This window comes from Protomyctophum parallelum (assembly GCF_964188405.1).
Source record: "Protomyctophum parallelum genome assembly, chromosome: 1".
Lineage (NCBI taxonomy): Eukaryota > Metazoa > Chordata > Actinopteri > Myctophiformes > Myctophidae > Protomyctophum > Protomyctophum parallelum.
Window position 1 is genome coordinate 70,645,790 of NC_139697.1, and position 13,929 is coordinate 70,659,718.

General features: G+C 43.6%; 1 protein-coding gene across 1 annotated transcript in view; it reads left to right on the forward strand.

The window, feature by feature from the left end:
* stk10 (serine/threonine kinase 10) overlaps positions 1 to 13,929 on the forward strand; it is a 69,189-nt gene that overhangs the window by 52,751 nt on the left and 2,509 nt on the right. Inside the window, exons 11-19 of the mRNA XM_083778892.1 lie at positions 3,313 to 3,443; positions 6,976 to 7,099; positions 7,681 to 7,860; positions 8,842 to 8,940; positions 9,865 to 9,994; positions 11,772 to 11,896; positions 12,570 to 12,758; positions 13,316 to 13,441; positions 13,734 to 13,847. Coding sequence (XP_083635018.1) covers positions 3,313 to 3,443; positions 6,976 to 7,099; positions 7,681 to 7,860; positions 8,842 to 8,940; positions 9,865 to 9,994; positions 11,772 to 11,896; positions 12,570 to 12,758; positions 13,316 to 13,441; positions 13,734 to 13,847 — 1,218 coding nt within the window. The remainder of the gene's footprint in view (positions 1 to 3,312; positions 3,444 to 6,975; positions 7,100 to 7,680; positions 7,861 to 8,841; positions 8,941 to 9,864; positions 9,995 to 11,771; positions 11,897 to 12,569; positions 12,759 to 13,315; positions 13,442 to 13,733; positions 13,848 to 13,929) is intronic.

A 13,929-nucleotide genomic window follows, 5' to 3' on the forward strand; every position in this document is an offset into this window, starting at 1 on the left:
CACACACACACACACACACACACACACACACACACACACACACACACACACACACACACACACACACACTGTATTTGTTCAGCTGGCCTCTCATCACTGACATGGCTGAGTACAGGCTGCTGATTGGCTGATGTACAGTACAGGCTGCAGATTGGCTCGTTGCCGCCAAAGAGAAGCTATGACATCACAGGGTTTGGACTAGTTTTGGCATACAGACCTGTCCCATGCTCTGATCTATGTGAATACCAGGACACTGAGGCACGCCATGCTTCCTTTATTGATCTGATCTATGTGAATACCAGGACACTGAGGCACGCCATGCTTCCTTTATTGATCTGATCTATGTGAATACCAGGACACTGAGGCACGCCATGCTTCCTTTATTGATCTGATCTATCTGAATACACCGAGGCACGCCATGCTTCCTTTATTGATCTGATCTATCTGAATACCAGGACACTGAGGCACGCCATGCTTCCTTTATTGATCTGATCTATTTGAATACCAGGACACTGAGGCACGCCATGCTTCCTTTATTGATCTGATCTATTTGAATACCAGGACACTGAGGCACGCCATGCTTCCTTTATTGATCTGATCTGATCTATCTGAATACCAGGACACTGAGGCACGCCATGCTTCCTTTATTGATCTGATCTATGTGAATACCAGGACACTGAGGCACGCCATGCTTCCTTTATTGATCTGATCTATGTGAATACCAGGACACTGAGGCACGCCATGCTTCCTTTATTGATCTGATCTATCTGAATACCAGGACACTGAGGCACGCCATGCTTCCTTTATTGATCTGATCTGATCTATCTGAATACCAGGACACTGAGGCACGCCATGCTTCCTTTATTGATCTGATCCATCTGAATACCAGGACACTGAGGCACGCCATGCTTCCTTTATTGCTTTCTTCTACTTCCACTCTTCCTTCTTTCTACTGTCTGTTTGTCTCATAAGAAGTGATTACCCCATTTTGGGCGGGAACCCCTTTCGGTGTTGGCGTTATGTTGTGCTTGGGAGCACGGTGGCACAGTTGGTAGTGCTGTCGCCTCACAGCTAGAAGGTCTGATGGAGGGGAAAGGAACTGGTTGGAATAATATGTTCCTTCCATGCGCTACGTCCAACCAGGGAAACTCCCCCCTGTCAGGTGTAAAGGAGCAACTTGGACACTCAAGCATGAAGGAAGCATGAGTTAAGTCCGTTGCTCTCCCCAGGTTGGTGGAGGGTGTGTAGAGCCCAGGATCACATTAGATGATTGACACAGGGGTGAAAAATGGGTTACAAAATCGTGGGATAAAAAATATGTTTTTTAAATAAGCATTATGTTGTGCTTTAAACTATTGAAAAAAAATAGCAGATCTACAAGCTCATAGCGCGCCACCGAGTGGCGCGCTACGAGCTTGTAGGTCTGCTATTTCAGAAAAATCGAACGACTGACATAGAAACATAGCTTTTAACAGAAAACTGTCAGGATGTAGAAGAAGAATTTTAGAATCTGATCTCAGGTCAGAATGGGTTACTAGCCCAGTGTTTGCTGAGTGTATTTCACCACATCAGATCAGTAAATGAACTCGGTGGATATATTAGATAAAGGGATATGAGGAATAATCATTATTCAGCATTTTGTGCTTTCAAGGATAATTCACTGCAGGCCTGCAACACCGACGACCAAAGAACCGCATATAATTCTGATGGAGAGCCTTCTATATAATGCAACCCTCTTATGATGGGAATGAAAGCGTATTTGACAGCATGACTACATCTGCCTTCGTCACATTATAGTCACCCAAACCAAAACTTGTTAACGGGGATCTTAACCCATTTTGGGTCAGGATGTAGCAGACATTTTTAGAATCTGATCTCGGGTCAAAATGGGTTAAACGATGAGTTGTGAACCAGAATTGACCGTGGTCCCACCACTGTACTGTCTACCACTGACACTAAGTGGGTGCTATATACAGTAGGGACAAACTATTCACTCAACTTGTGGAACAAAGACCATTGTTTTGTCCATTGTTTCACACAGCTGCAATGTGTCCTAGTGGGTGGCTATACTGCTGATTGATTACGGTTGTCATGCGAACACGGACTGTATTTGTGCTTAATGAATCTCCTGGTTTACAGTGACAGACAGTGTGTGACAGTGCCTGGGTGTTCAGTAAGGCAGAACCAGCCTAGCAGGAATAGCGAGGGATCACTGCCAGCGCTCCTACTGTACCTGCATGCTCTACTATTCAATACGCCTCCATTGGCTACTGTCTATTTACAGTACACGATCACATTGACAGTACACGATTACACCCCTCACTCACACTAAACGTCAAATGAAGGCATGCCCACATTCGGAAATTGACAAAATCTAATATCACAATGTTTTTTTTTTACCAAATACCTCCGTGATGATAATTGTGGGGACGACTACGGTTTCTTTCACAGTAACATTTTGGATAAATAATCATCAATAATAATGAAGTGAGTGTGCCTGCGACATACTAGCGCAGGGATTTTCAACTGATTATGAACCAGGGACCACCACCCTGACTGAGGGACCACTGGGGTCTGGGGACCACTGTTGTGTTCCCCTTAACAGCCATTATGTATTATTATATTGGTTATATTGGCACATTTCCTAATAATGGTGACTCAACCAGTCAATCCCGTACAGTGTGTGGGGCGAGTCAAGAGGAAGTTCTTGACATCCAACTTTCCAGTAAATTACAACATGACGTGTCAGTTACACTACAGTCACCTATTTGTGCAAATAAAGGCACTTGTCACAGCATCGGAGCCCACAGTGTGCGAGCGTCTCCGAGCGTATACTACTCGCCGCTCGGCACCTGCCCAACTTTGGGTTGGATGTGCATGTTTTTGTACTTTTTTCACGTATGATTGACGTGTCATCATACGTCACCAGGTCATTTAGTGCACTCTGTTTCGCAACTTTGCATGGTCAGGGACCACATAAAATACCTTCACGGACCACCAGTGGTCCATGGACCACCTGTTGAAAAGCTCTGTACTAGCGTCATGTCCAGGGGGTGTACTTGTACATCAAGATGCCTCACGCTACAGAAACAGGAGATAGGCTCCTGCCCTATGGGCCTCATGGCTCGGCAAGGCTACTTACTAAGTAAAGGCAAATGATAGAACAGCTAGAAATGTCAATGAAGTCAAGAAAATTAATAAATTACCTTTATTCAAAATTAGTAAATTTTGCATGTTGCCATCCTTAACCTCCCGCATATTCACCGCTATTTTTTCCTTCCCTGCGAACCCCCCCACCCGCCCCACCCACAGGACTCCCGTTTCTCCAGTAAGACTCTGAAGCGAACCAGGAAGTTTGTGGTGGACGGCGTGGAGGTCAGCGTGACCACGTCCAAGATCATCAAGGACGATGAAAAGAAGGACGAGGAGATGAGGTTTCTCAGGTAAACTGGTTGATGGGGTCCGTCTTTCTTGCCCTCTGCTCCTCCTCTCCACAATGTGTACCCTGGAGACCAGTGATTCTCAAACTGTCCGTTCGTGAACCTCCCCCAAAAGAATCAAAATATTGTGGAAAATCTACAAGCTCACCGCAGTGAGCTTGTACGGTATAGATAGATAGTAGAGTTTGTTGAACATTAAGCAAATCATCTAGAGACCCAATCATTAGGGTCCCGACCCACAGTTTGAGAACCACTTCTACACGTGGGGTCCCGGAACCCCCCAGGGGTCCTTGAGGAGAGGTTCCATCTGGATGACTGATAGTTGGGAACCAGATGGACTCTCACGGGACCAGATGGAGGCATTGACAGTTCAATTAATAGTGAAGACTTTAGTTTAGATGATAATAATAATACTACATCCAATTTATATAGTGCTTTTCTTGGTACTCAAAGTCACTACACAAGAACAAAACATATATAGGCCTATACAACTTTATTAAAGTAATAACTAGTTAAAAGGCTAAAAATGAAGCAAAGAAAACATGAAAAAAGACGGCGATTGGAATTAGGTGGGGAATGTGAGTCTGAAAAAAGGTGTGTTTTGAGGGAGGTTTCGAACGGGGCTTTGATGTGAGCCGGGAGTGAGTTCCAAAAGGGAGGGGGCCGTGTCAAAATTGGGAGTTGGTGGTATCTCTTAATTCATATCAAACGGTGTGTCCTTGAAATGTACGATTACGGTTACGAATCAAAGCACTTGGTTCATCCCGGTGTATACATACAGTAGCTGGGCTCTCTGTCTCTGCCTGTCTGTCTTTTGTGCATTCGAACACGCCACTGTGGATATTCATTTTCTGTACCCTGTCGTTTTCTCTTTTGTGAGGCTAAGGAATCCATGAGCTCTGGTCCATTGTTTGGCGAGGGGCTGACCTACGTTGGGACGTCCCTTTCACTAAACAAACTTATTTTGGGAATGCTGCTCTTTTTGGTTTCGAGGCCTTTTGACATTAGTGTATACAAATGACAGCTTTGGTGGAAACTTGGGTTATAATTTGAAACGTCCAAAATACGGTCTGGGGAACTGCCATTTAGTCTAGTGTCAAGGTTAGGTCAGTTTGTCCCTAGAACTGGTTAGCAGAGTTTGGGGGATTAAAAAGACCACGGCGCTAAATTAGAGCAGGGGTTCTCAACGTTTTTGGCTGGGGACTCCCGGAAATGCTTTGGCCGTGTCTCGCGACCCCCGCCCCGCCTCCCCACCACCAATACAAATTGACCGCTACAATAACCTTAATAATAGAGAAAAACTCTTAATTTCCATTTTCCAGCCATTCGGTTGCATTTTTTTATTATTATTTGGGGACCCCTCAAAACAATTTCGGGACCCCCCCAAGGGGTCGCGACGCACAGGTTGAGAACCCCTGAATTTGAGCATTCTTCACTGTTAAAGCTTCATTTGATCAACCAAGAGTGACTTGACTATTCTTTAAGTAGACTTATCGCTGTATGTCTCTGTAGCTGCTGATATTCATTGGAGCAATGCATCAACGCGGCTGCCATATTGTCAGAGGCAATCTCTTGATCGACACACGATTACAACTACCGGAGAGTAGGTCACAAATTATTGGCTTAGGAATGCGACTAAAAATATCTGCATGAAATTACAATTACAACATGCCCCATCATGTCCTCTTGTCTATTGAAGCAGGAGGTCGATTAAAATCATAACTCTCGCTTTGTTTCAAATGTCAGACATGTACTTGATGGTGACATGTGATCCAGTGGTGTCTATTGTACTGTATATTGTGTTTGCCACTCCTGTCCTGAGTGGCACTCCAATGGATGTACATAATGCACACTACAACGTTTTAAAGCATTCATAGTGCACTACCAGTGCCATCTAGTGGTAGCTGAGGACATTTAATATATGTGGTTTTCAGTTCAGCTTGCCTCAGCCTGTGTCAAACCCTGACACACTTTAATAGTTAAATAGGAGGAAAACTTTATTGAACCTATGTTCAATAAAGTTGTTTTCCTCCTTTTGAACTATTAAGTGTGCCCGGATCTCCGTTTTTTTCTATAGATGTGTTATCCCGATTTTTACTATTTGTATACTTTGTATACCTGCACACCTCCTGAGCACCTGGTTGCTTCCTTGCCTCTGCTGTGTCAAACTATTTTTATAATTTTGTTTTGCCATTTTTGGCCACCCAGCAAATACAGCATACATTGGTAGCATTGACTAGGAACATCATTAGAAAATACATTTACAACATTGTGAATGGATGCATACTGTATATAGCCTATGTTAACATTGTGAATGGATGCATACTGTATATAGACTATGTTGCAGAACCTTACAAAAACGAATAAAAAATACTTAGTTGTAGTTCACCCAAGAAACCATTTATTTTGTATCAGTTACAATAAAAAATAAATAGTTTTTGTCGCATTCCTGAGCCAATAAATTGAGACTCAATGGAGACTCTTTGAGTCTCCTATACCAGAGAGGCCGCCGGTCATCAAAATATTGGCTCAGGACAGGAAATCATGAATTCAAGGCTTCATGGGGTGTATAATTGCTAGAAAATAAGCAGTTTTTCTTTTCGGAACGATACATTTAGTTGTGTGACACTGACATCACCTTCGTCATACCCATCATCATCATCATCATCGTCATCATTTTTCGAACCGTGTTCGAGATCGTGGATTTCACAATATTACGCCGGACTTCCCGGTCCTTCAATGCCATCCTCAGTTCCTGCTTACTGATGCCTTTGTCCCTAGCGATGACATCAGGGAACGACAGTTTTCTACCTCTGGTCTGCTTTGAGGCAGGACTCCAGAGAAGAAGGGAAGATATAACCTCATTGTCAGCTCTGTAGCAGTGGCCGGCAAACTGTGTTCTTTTGGATCGGACTAGTGAAGAAACACGGGGAAGGTTGGTGTATATTAGATTAGTCGATTGGTGGCTCTTCCAAGACAGATTTTGCGCTCTCATTAGAAGGCCATCCAACCGTTTCTCTAGTTTCTTTGAAAGTGTCCATGTCTCGGAGCCATAGAGTAGAATCGGCTCAACAGTCGTCCTAAATATTTTTTACTTTTAACATCTTACTAAGCTGGGATGACCAGATCTTATGCATGTCATTGCAGCCTGACCAGGCCATAGCCTTCCTAGTTTGAAAGTCCTTTTGGGAAGAAGATATATATGAAACCAAATACTTCAATACGTCATCAACCTGTTTCAGAGGAGTGTTGTTAAGTGTTTTTATAATGTGGTTATTGTTGGATTTGCATATATTTACGTATTCAGTTTTCGTCTCGCTGAGATAAAGACCAACACAGTTGGAGGCCTGCTCAAGAGACTGAAGGAGAGCCTGAGTGTATTCCAAATGATTGACTGATAAGCGCGATGTCATCAGCGAAGTCAGTGTCGGTTAGGTATTTAGCAGGATGATGACGACGTCATACCCGTAGTTTGAGAACCCATCAACCCAAACAATCCAATCGGACAACTCCATCTTTCTTTGTGTGTGTGTAGACGTCAGGAGCTGCGAGAGCTGCGTCTCCTGCAGAAGGAGGAGCATCGTGCTCAGGCCGTCCTCAACGCCAAACTGGAGGCTCAGAAGGAACAGATGCAGAGACGCTTTGACCAGGAGATGAACGTGAGTGCGCACGCACGCACACACACACACACACACACACACACACACACACACACACACACACACACACACGTCTCGTGTTGTTTGTTTTTAATGTTTTCCTGCTGGGGGGCAGTTTGTTCATATCTGGTATCCTGTGTCTAATGAAAGATGGGACCCCCTGGGTACATGCACGTACGCACGCACTCACACATTGCAAACCTTTCTGGACATTGCAATGGCATACATTCATATCTACGTAGCTTATTATAGCCGATCTGCTATTTTCATTATTTGCGAACAATTATTGTTTATTTAGTTTTTGCTTTTTTCTAAGTTCAATAATTAAATAATAAGTTCACGTGGTACAAAACGGGGAGAGTGAATCACCTCTCACCCTGAATCACCTGCAAACTAAATCTCATTTTGATGACTTTGATGACTGCAACATTTCCATAAGCTCTTTGAAATGTTCATTGATAGGGTGAACATAATTGGGGTCTTGACAAAAACCTTCAGTGGTGATATTGTATTGACCACCCCTCCCCCCCCCCCCCCCCACACACACACACACACACACACACACACACACACACGCGCAGGCCAAGAAGAAGCACTACGACACGGAGCTGGAGTGCCTGGAGAAGCACCAGAAGCAGACCATAGAGAAGATGGAGACGGACCACGCCGTCAAACTGAGAGACGAGACCAAGCGCATCCGCACCGAGCAGGACCGGGACCACAAGAGGTTCCAGGATCAGATGAAACACAAGAAGAAAGAGGTAGGTGTAAGGGAGGGGTGTGTGTCTGTGTGTGTGTGTCTGTGTGTGTGTGTGTGTGTGTGTGTGTGTGTGTGTGTGTGTGTGTGTCACTGCTCTGAGTGTTCAACTCCCTCCTTACTGGCCTACGCCGGGACAACGCTCCACACCTGCAGACTCACTCCCAATCTTCTGCCGCAGTCACCTCTTCAGACTCCATCTTAGGCCATAGCACTTGCCATAGTACTTGCCCTAGGCTACAGGCGTACTGTATGCAACTTATGTAACTTAAATAGCACTTTATGTAGACATAATAGGGCATTAAGCAACTCGACTATTAAATCCACTAGTCGGCCGTGTTGGTACTAGTTGACTAGTTGATAAGAAAAGAAAAGTGTATATTTTTTTCTCCCGATTTTGTAGGCCTCAAGATCAGGTAGATTATAGTTATAGTCACCAATGTACACAGTTTTTAAAAAGATTTATTTCCAAAAAATACATAATAGGTAGTTAAACAACTAGTCGACTAGTAAACTAGGCAACTAGTCAACTAGTAAAAATGACTAGAAGTGAATGCCCTAAGACACAGTTTCATTAGATAGATATTCCACTGACTATGACTATTTTGTATGTATTTTATGTATTACCATGTTTTTTTGTTCTTGCTTACTGTCAATTGCACTGGATTAAGAGTGTCTGCTAAACGCCTAAATTGTATAGTAGGATCCCAAACCCGAATGTTCCATGAACCATTTGGGATCTTTTGATTTTGTGCATACTACAGAGTAAAGTGTTAATTTATCTCTGGTAAGTGTACAAAAATGTACACTCTTCTGAGTTAAATTAACTGTTAGGGATTTTGCTGTGTGGGTGTGGGTACTGGTATGTATTTGTCTGTCTTTTTCATTATAAGCTCTTCCACGTCGAAGGTCTCTTTGAATGTTCTTATTACATGACAGATCCTGCTGAATGCAGCTAACCCGTGCTCTTGAACATTTAATGTAGGTAAAGCAATCGGTGGAAAAGCTGAAGCTGTCCAGGAAGCAGCGGAATGAATCCTTGAAACAGAGAATGAACACCTTCCAGCAGAACAAGATGACCGATGTAAGCGTTTACCCAATTGATTTATACCGTTGTGGGGAGCTGGGGGTTGTTCGAAATATGCTGGTGGTCAGGAGATTAAAAAACAAATCTTGGCCCAGGCCGTAGCGTAACGGTCTGGGCACCGGACTGGTAATCCAGTCGCAGTGTGCCGCAGGTTCGACTCCCGGACCCGACACGGCCTTTACTGCATGTCATCCCCCCATCTCTCTCCCGTTTCCTGTCAGCCTACTGTCTGTCCCTTCAAAAATCAATAAAAGGCGTAAGCCGCAAAAAAAAAATCTTAAAAAAAAAAAAGAAAAAAAAAATCTTGAGAACCACTGTTGTATAATCCGTCACTGTCGGGAGGAAAGGGCCTAACTAACATTTTTGAGGATTTTATTTATTTATTTTCATGAATCAATGCTATTGAACACCCTTGTTGGTTAAAGAAACCAATGAACCAATGAAAAGTATTAAAAAGCGCTTCGGACAATCTTAACTCAAACCGTCTGCTAAAGCAGCTAACTCCGCCACCTCTCCCCCTCTCATGCAAGTAATTGACAATATGTACAAGTCACAATACCAACTTTGATGAGGCTGTATTATATTGTTTTATAAAATATAAGATGTTCTTCATTCCCTGAAAAAATCCTGAACATTTGACATTGTGGAGTTATAGGTGGTTTCTTCCCGACAGCAGAGATATTAACCCATTCTGTACGGGAACCCCTTTTGGTGTTTTAACTATTGAAAAATAGCAGATCTACAAGCTCATAGCGCGCCACCGAGTGGCGCGCTACGAGCTTGTAGGTCTGCTATTTTTGAAAAATCGTGAAAATGCGGCACAAAACTTTGAACATATATTCTTTCAGAAGACTTTTTTACATTTATTTCGACGTCAGGCCTAAATGTTAACTTTCTGCCTTTTTCTTTTCTGTGTTTCAGGAGGAGACCTTCCTGTCCAAGCAGAAGAACTACCTGGACACCACACTGAAGAGGATCATCTCAGACAACAAGAGGGAGATCTCTGAGACAGAGAGGGACTGTCTGGAGAAGAAGCAGACGCTTATCAGAGGTACACATATACACATTCAGAACAGGCTTGAGCCAGCTCAGTGACGAGTAATGCACCCCGGGCAGGGTTAACTTATTTGTGCATGCATTGCGTGTGAAATCAGGAGATTAACTGGGGACATTTACCAAGCTGGAAGCCTAGCAGAAGAAAGGCTTACAAATATCGAGATTAGGCTTACAGATATCGAGATTTGGGAGTATTTATGCACTGTATGTACTTGGCCTCGTTCTGCTTGATCAGGTGGCCAGGTGTGGTACATCAGGGGTTCTCAACCCGTGGGTCGCGACCCCTCGGGGGGCCGCCAAATTATTTGGGGGGGTCCCCCCCCCCAAAAAAAACTGAATGGCTGGAAATTGAAAATGAAGAGTTTACATATAGTACATGCATACACCTTCCCTAATGATTATATCTGGTTTCAGTATTTATTTATGGTGTATTGTAGCAGTCAATTCATATTGGGGGTCGGGAGGGGGGCGTTGAGAAGCCCTGTGGTAGATCAGCCTCTTTGCTGTATTTGAGTTTTGGTTTGCTGGACAAATACACTTAATATATGTACTGTACGTGGTATGGCAATGTTGCAGTGTTAAACCCTAAGCACACCAAAGGGTCGAGACGCTTTTTAGCGGTGTCCCAGCGGTGTGATATGTCCTGTTGCACGTTGACCACGTGATTCAACGCATGGAATTCAATGGCCCAAACCACACCAAAGGGTCACTATGCAACTCCTTGCAACCGTTTGGCCCCAAGGAGTTGACCCTTTGGTGTGGTTAGGGCTTTAGAAAACCACATGCAGGTATTTCTTTAAGATTTCTTTTGTTATTTATTATTTGTTATTATTCTTTTTTATTCTTTTTTTTTTTTTTTTTCATTTCACCCGTTTGCAATTGTTGGGTTACAGCGTTGAGAGAAAGCACTGTGGTGGTTTACAGTAGACTACCGTAGTATCTATTCTAAACCACTGATCAAACATCAGCTGATGGGGATTCATAAATTCATTTGAGGTTTAGCTTTTTTTAGTTTTTAATCTATTTGAGACGGACAAAATGTGGTGTTGTTACGATGGATGCATTTCTTTTATACTTTTGATATTCTCATAGAAGTTTATGATGCCTTTGCATTGGGCATCAGTGATGCCCAATGCAAAGCATACAGTACATACCAACAAAAAGCAAAATGCTTTTTGTTCTGTAAGATGTTTTTATTCTGTAATTGATTGGATCGGCTCTTGCGGACTACATATTAACACTTTGACTACTATTCACGATTTGCCCGAGTGAATTAGATTAATTTATAGAACACTTTCGCTGCGATTTCGCGAGTTGCCCGAGTTATGTTTTCATTGTTTAATCCACGTTTTTTAAACGGTTTTAAGTCATACGGGCAAACCACAGAGTCCCTGTTGTTTACAATGGGAAAGTTGCATAGCAGCGCGCGGCTGCCTGTTGTTGAGGTCGGCACTTTGGAATATTTTTCACCACGACAACAAGTGATTTACACCGTTTTAAAGTGGATTTTCATGACAAGCAACTCAGCGGTCGGTGCACTGGCTGTTCAAAGGTCACTTTAAACATAGGCAGTCTAGCCTGGAAGACGATCGTTTAATCCCCGGCATTAAAACTCTTAAACAACAAACTGTATTTTCTTGTTTAAATTGATAATGTCTAAAACGTTGACGTAAACTAATTAAAAATTAACAAAAAGGGTTAGTTTAATACGCACTCGCATCTCTATCCCTCCTTCTACCATCCATCCATCCATCCCTCCGTCACCTCATCAGAGCGAGAAGCGACCATCTGGGACCTGGAGGAGAAGAGTCTCTATGAGAGACACCAGCTGATGAAGCAGCAGCTCAAAGATCAGTACTTCCTCCAGAGGCACCAGCTCCTCAAGAAGCACGAGAAGGTACGTAAACGCACCGTTCAGTTTGACCGCTTGGACACTATAGCGTCCCTCTGGGCTACTGCGACGTGTTCGACACGTGCAATCAGTTACTCTAGTGTAGCCCTTGGGAATCTGATCGGCTAAGTATAGGGAGGGACGATGGGAATACTAAGTATAGGACTTAAGTTGTTAAAATGTATTAATTTCATCATGCAAGAATGTCAAGCTTAAACCCTGTTTTAAAGCTCTCCTTTGATAACCTGGCCACAACATGTCATGCATCCGTCAAGTTATCTACTCGATACGTTTTCAATAAACTTCTTCCTACTCCTTTTTCGAACATAAACATGAGTTAAGGATTATGAAACGCTTACTTAAAAAAATATATATTTTCATTGTCTTTCATCACAAGTCATAGCTATGTAGAGTCTTGCAGAACTTGCAGTTTTGTTGTTTGGTATTTGGTTTTATTCATTTATAAATTTGGCTGAACCATGTTCTCAATTACAGTAGTAGTAGTAGTATTAATGCCCAGAGAGGGATGTATAGTTACTGTACTGTTACGCCTGTAATTTCATAACTGTACAGTGTACAGTGTAAGCCCTGCCTGGGCCTGGCGTGTTGATATGGCTCGGATTGGTCAGAGGATGGTGAAAGCTGATCCTTTTTGATCTGCTGTTCTCCCCACCACCAGGAGCAAGAGCAGATGCAGTGCTACAACCAGCGCATGATTGAGATACTGAAGGCTCGGCAGCAGCAGGAGAAGGGCCGCCTGCCCAAGATCCAGCGGAGCGAAGCCAAGACCCGCATGGCCATGTTCAAGAAGAGCCTCCGCATCAACTCCACCGGGAGTGCCTCTGAAGACCGAGAGAAGATCAAACAGGTAACGGCTCACATTAAACGGCTGAGGATTGATGTTTTGGCATGGTTTGGCGTCGATACAACTAAGGAGCATTTACATTTTCTTTTTTTATTATTATTAATACAATAACTACACATAACTACACAAAAGGTTACTGTTTGGTATGTTGTTTGCTTTGCATTCTAAGCATAATGTACTTTTTCCATGGTTGTAATATAATTGTCTTTCTTTCTTTCTTGCATTCGTTCGTTGCTCGTTTGTTTCTCTTTATCTCTCGCTTTATTTTTTTTGTCTCTTTCTCCTACTACTTCGCTTTCTTTCTCTCCATCTCTGTGTCCCGCTCACTCTCTCTATCTCACTCTTTCGCTCTGTCTGTCTGTCTGTCTGTCTGTCTGTCTGTCTGTCTGTCTGTCTGTCTGTCTGTCTGTCTGTCTGTCTGTCTGTCTGTCTGTCTGTCTGTCTGTCTGTCTGTCTGTCTGTCTGTCTGTCTGTCTGTCTGTCTGTCTGTCTGTCTGTCTGTCTGTCTGTCTGTCTGTCTGTCCGTCTGTCCGTCTGTCCGTCTGTCCGTCCGTCCGTAGTTTTCCCAGCAGGAGGAAAAGAGACAGAAGGCGGAGCGGCTGCACCAGCAGCAGAAACATGACAACCAGATGAGGGAGCTGATTGGCCAGTGTGAGGGAAACGTCCGGGAGCTGCAGCAGCTACAGGTGACACTTCAACCCCACTTCTGTTTCTGCCAAATTAGCATATCGTCTCTGTCGGGCGGAAGAATCATGTCCAAAACTGTGCCTTTTCGAGCTTGTAGATCTGCTACTTTTGATGCTTGTGTGACGCTGTTGTATGATCAAGTAGGGCATTAATTGACAAAAATGTGGGGGTCCTTGACATGAAAATCACTTTTTAAATCACTGGTCTGGACCACGGATCTTCAGACCCACTGGCGGAGAAACACCGCCACCTAGTAGCTAACCGTGTCTGTGAAATGATGTCACGTTACAGAATGAGAAGTGCCACCTGCTGGTGGAGAACGAGACCCAGAGGCTGAAGTGCCTTGACGAGCAGCACAACCAGCAGCTGAGGGAATGGAGAGACCAGCTGAAGCCAAGGAAAAAGGTACTGCCTGTTCCATTGAGGACCAACCATCTTACAATAAATGCACCATGTCTCTGTACGTACGCACAAAGAAGGGAAAAAC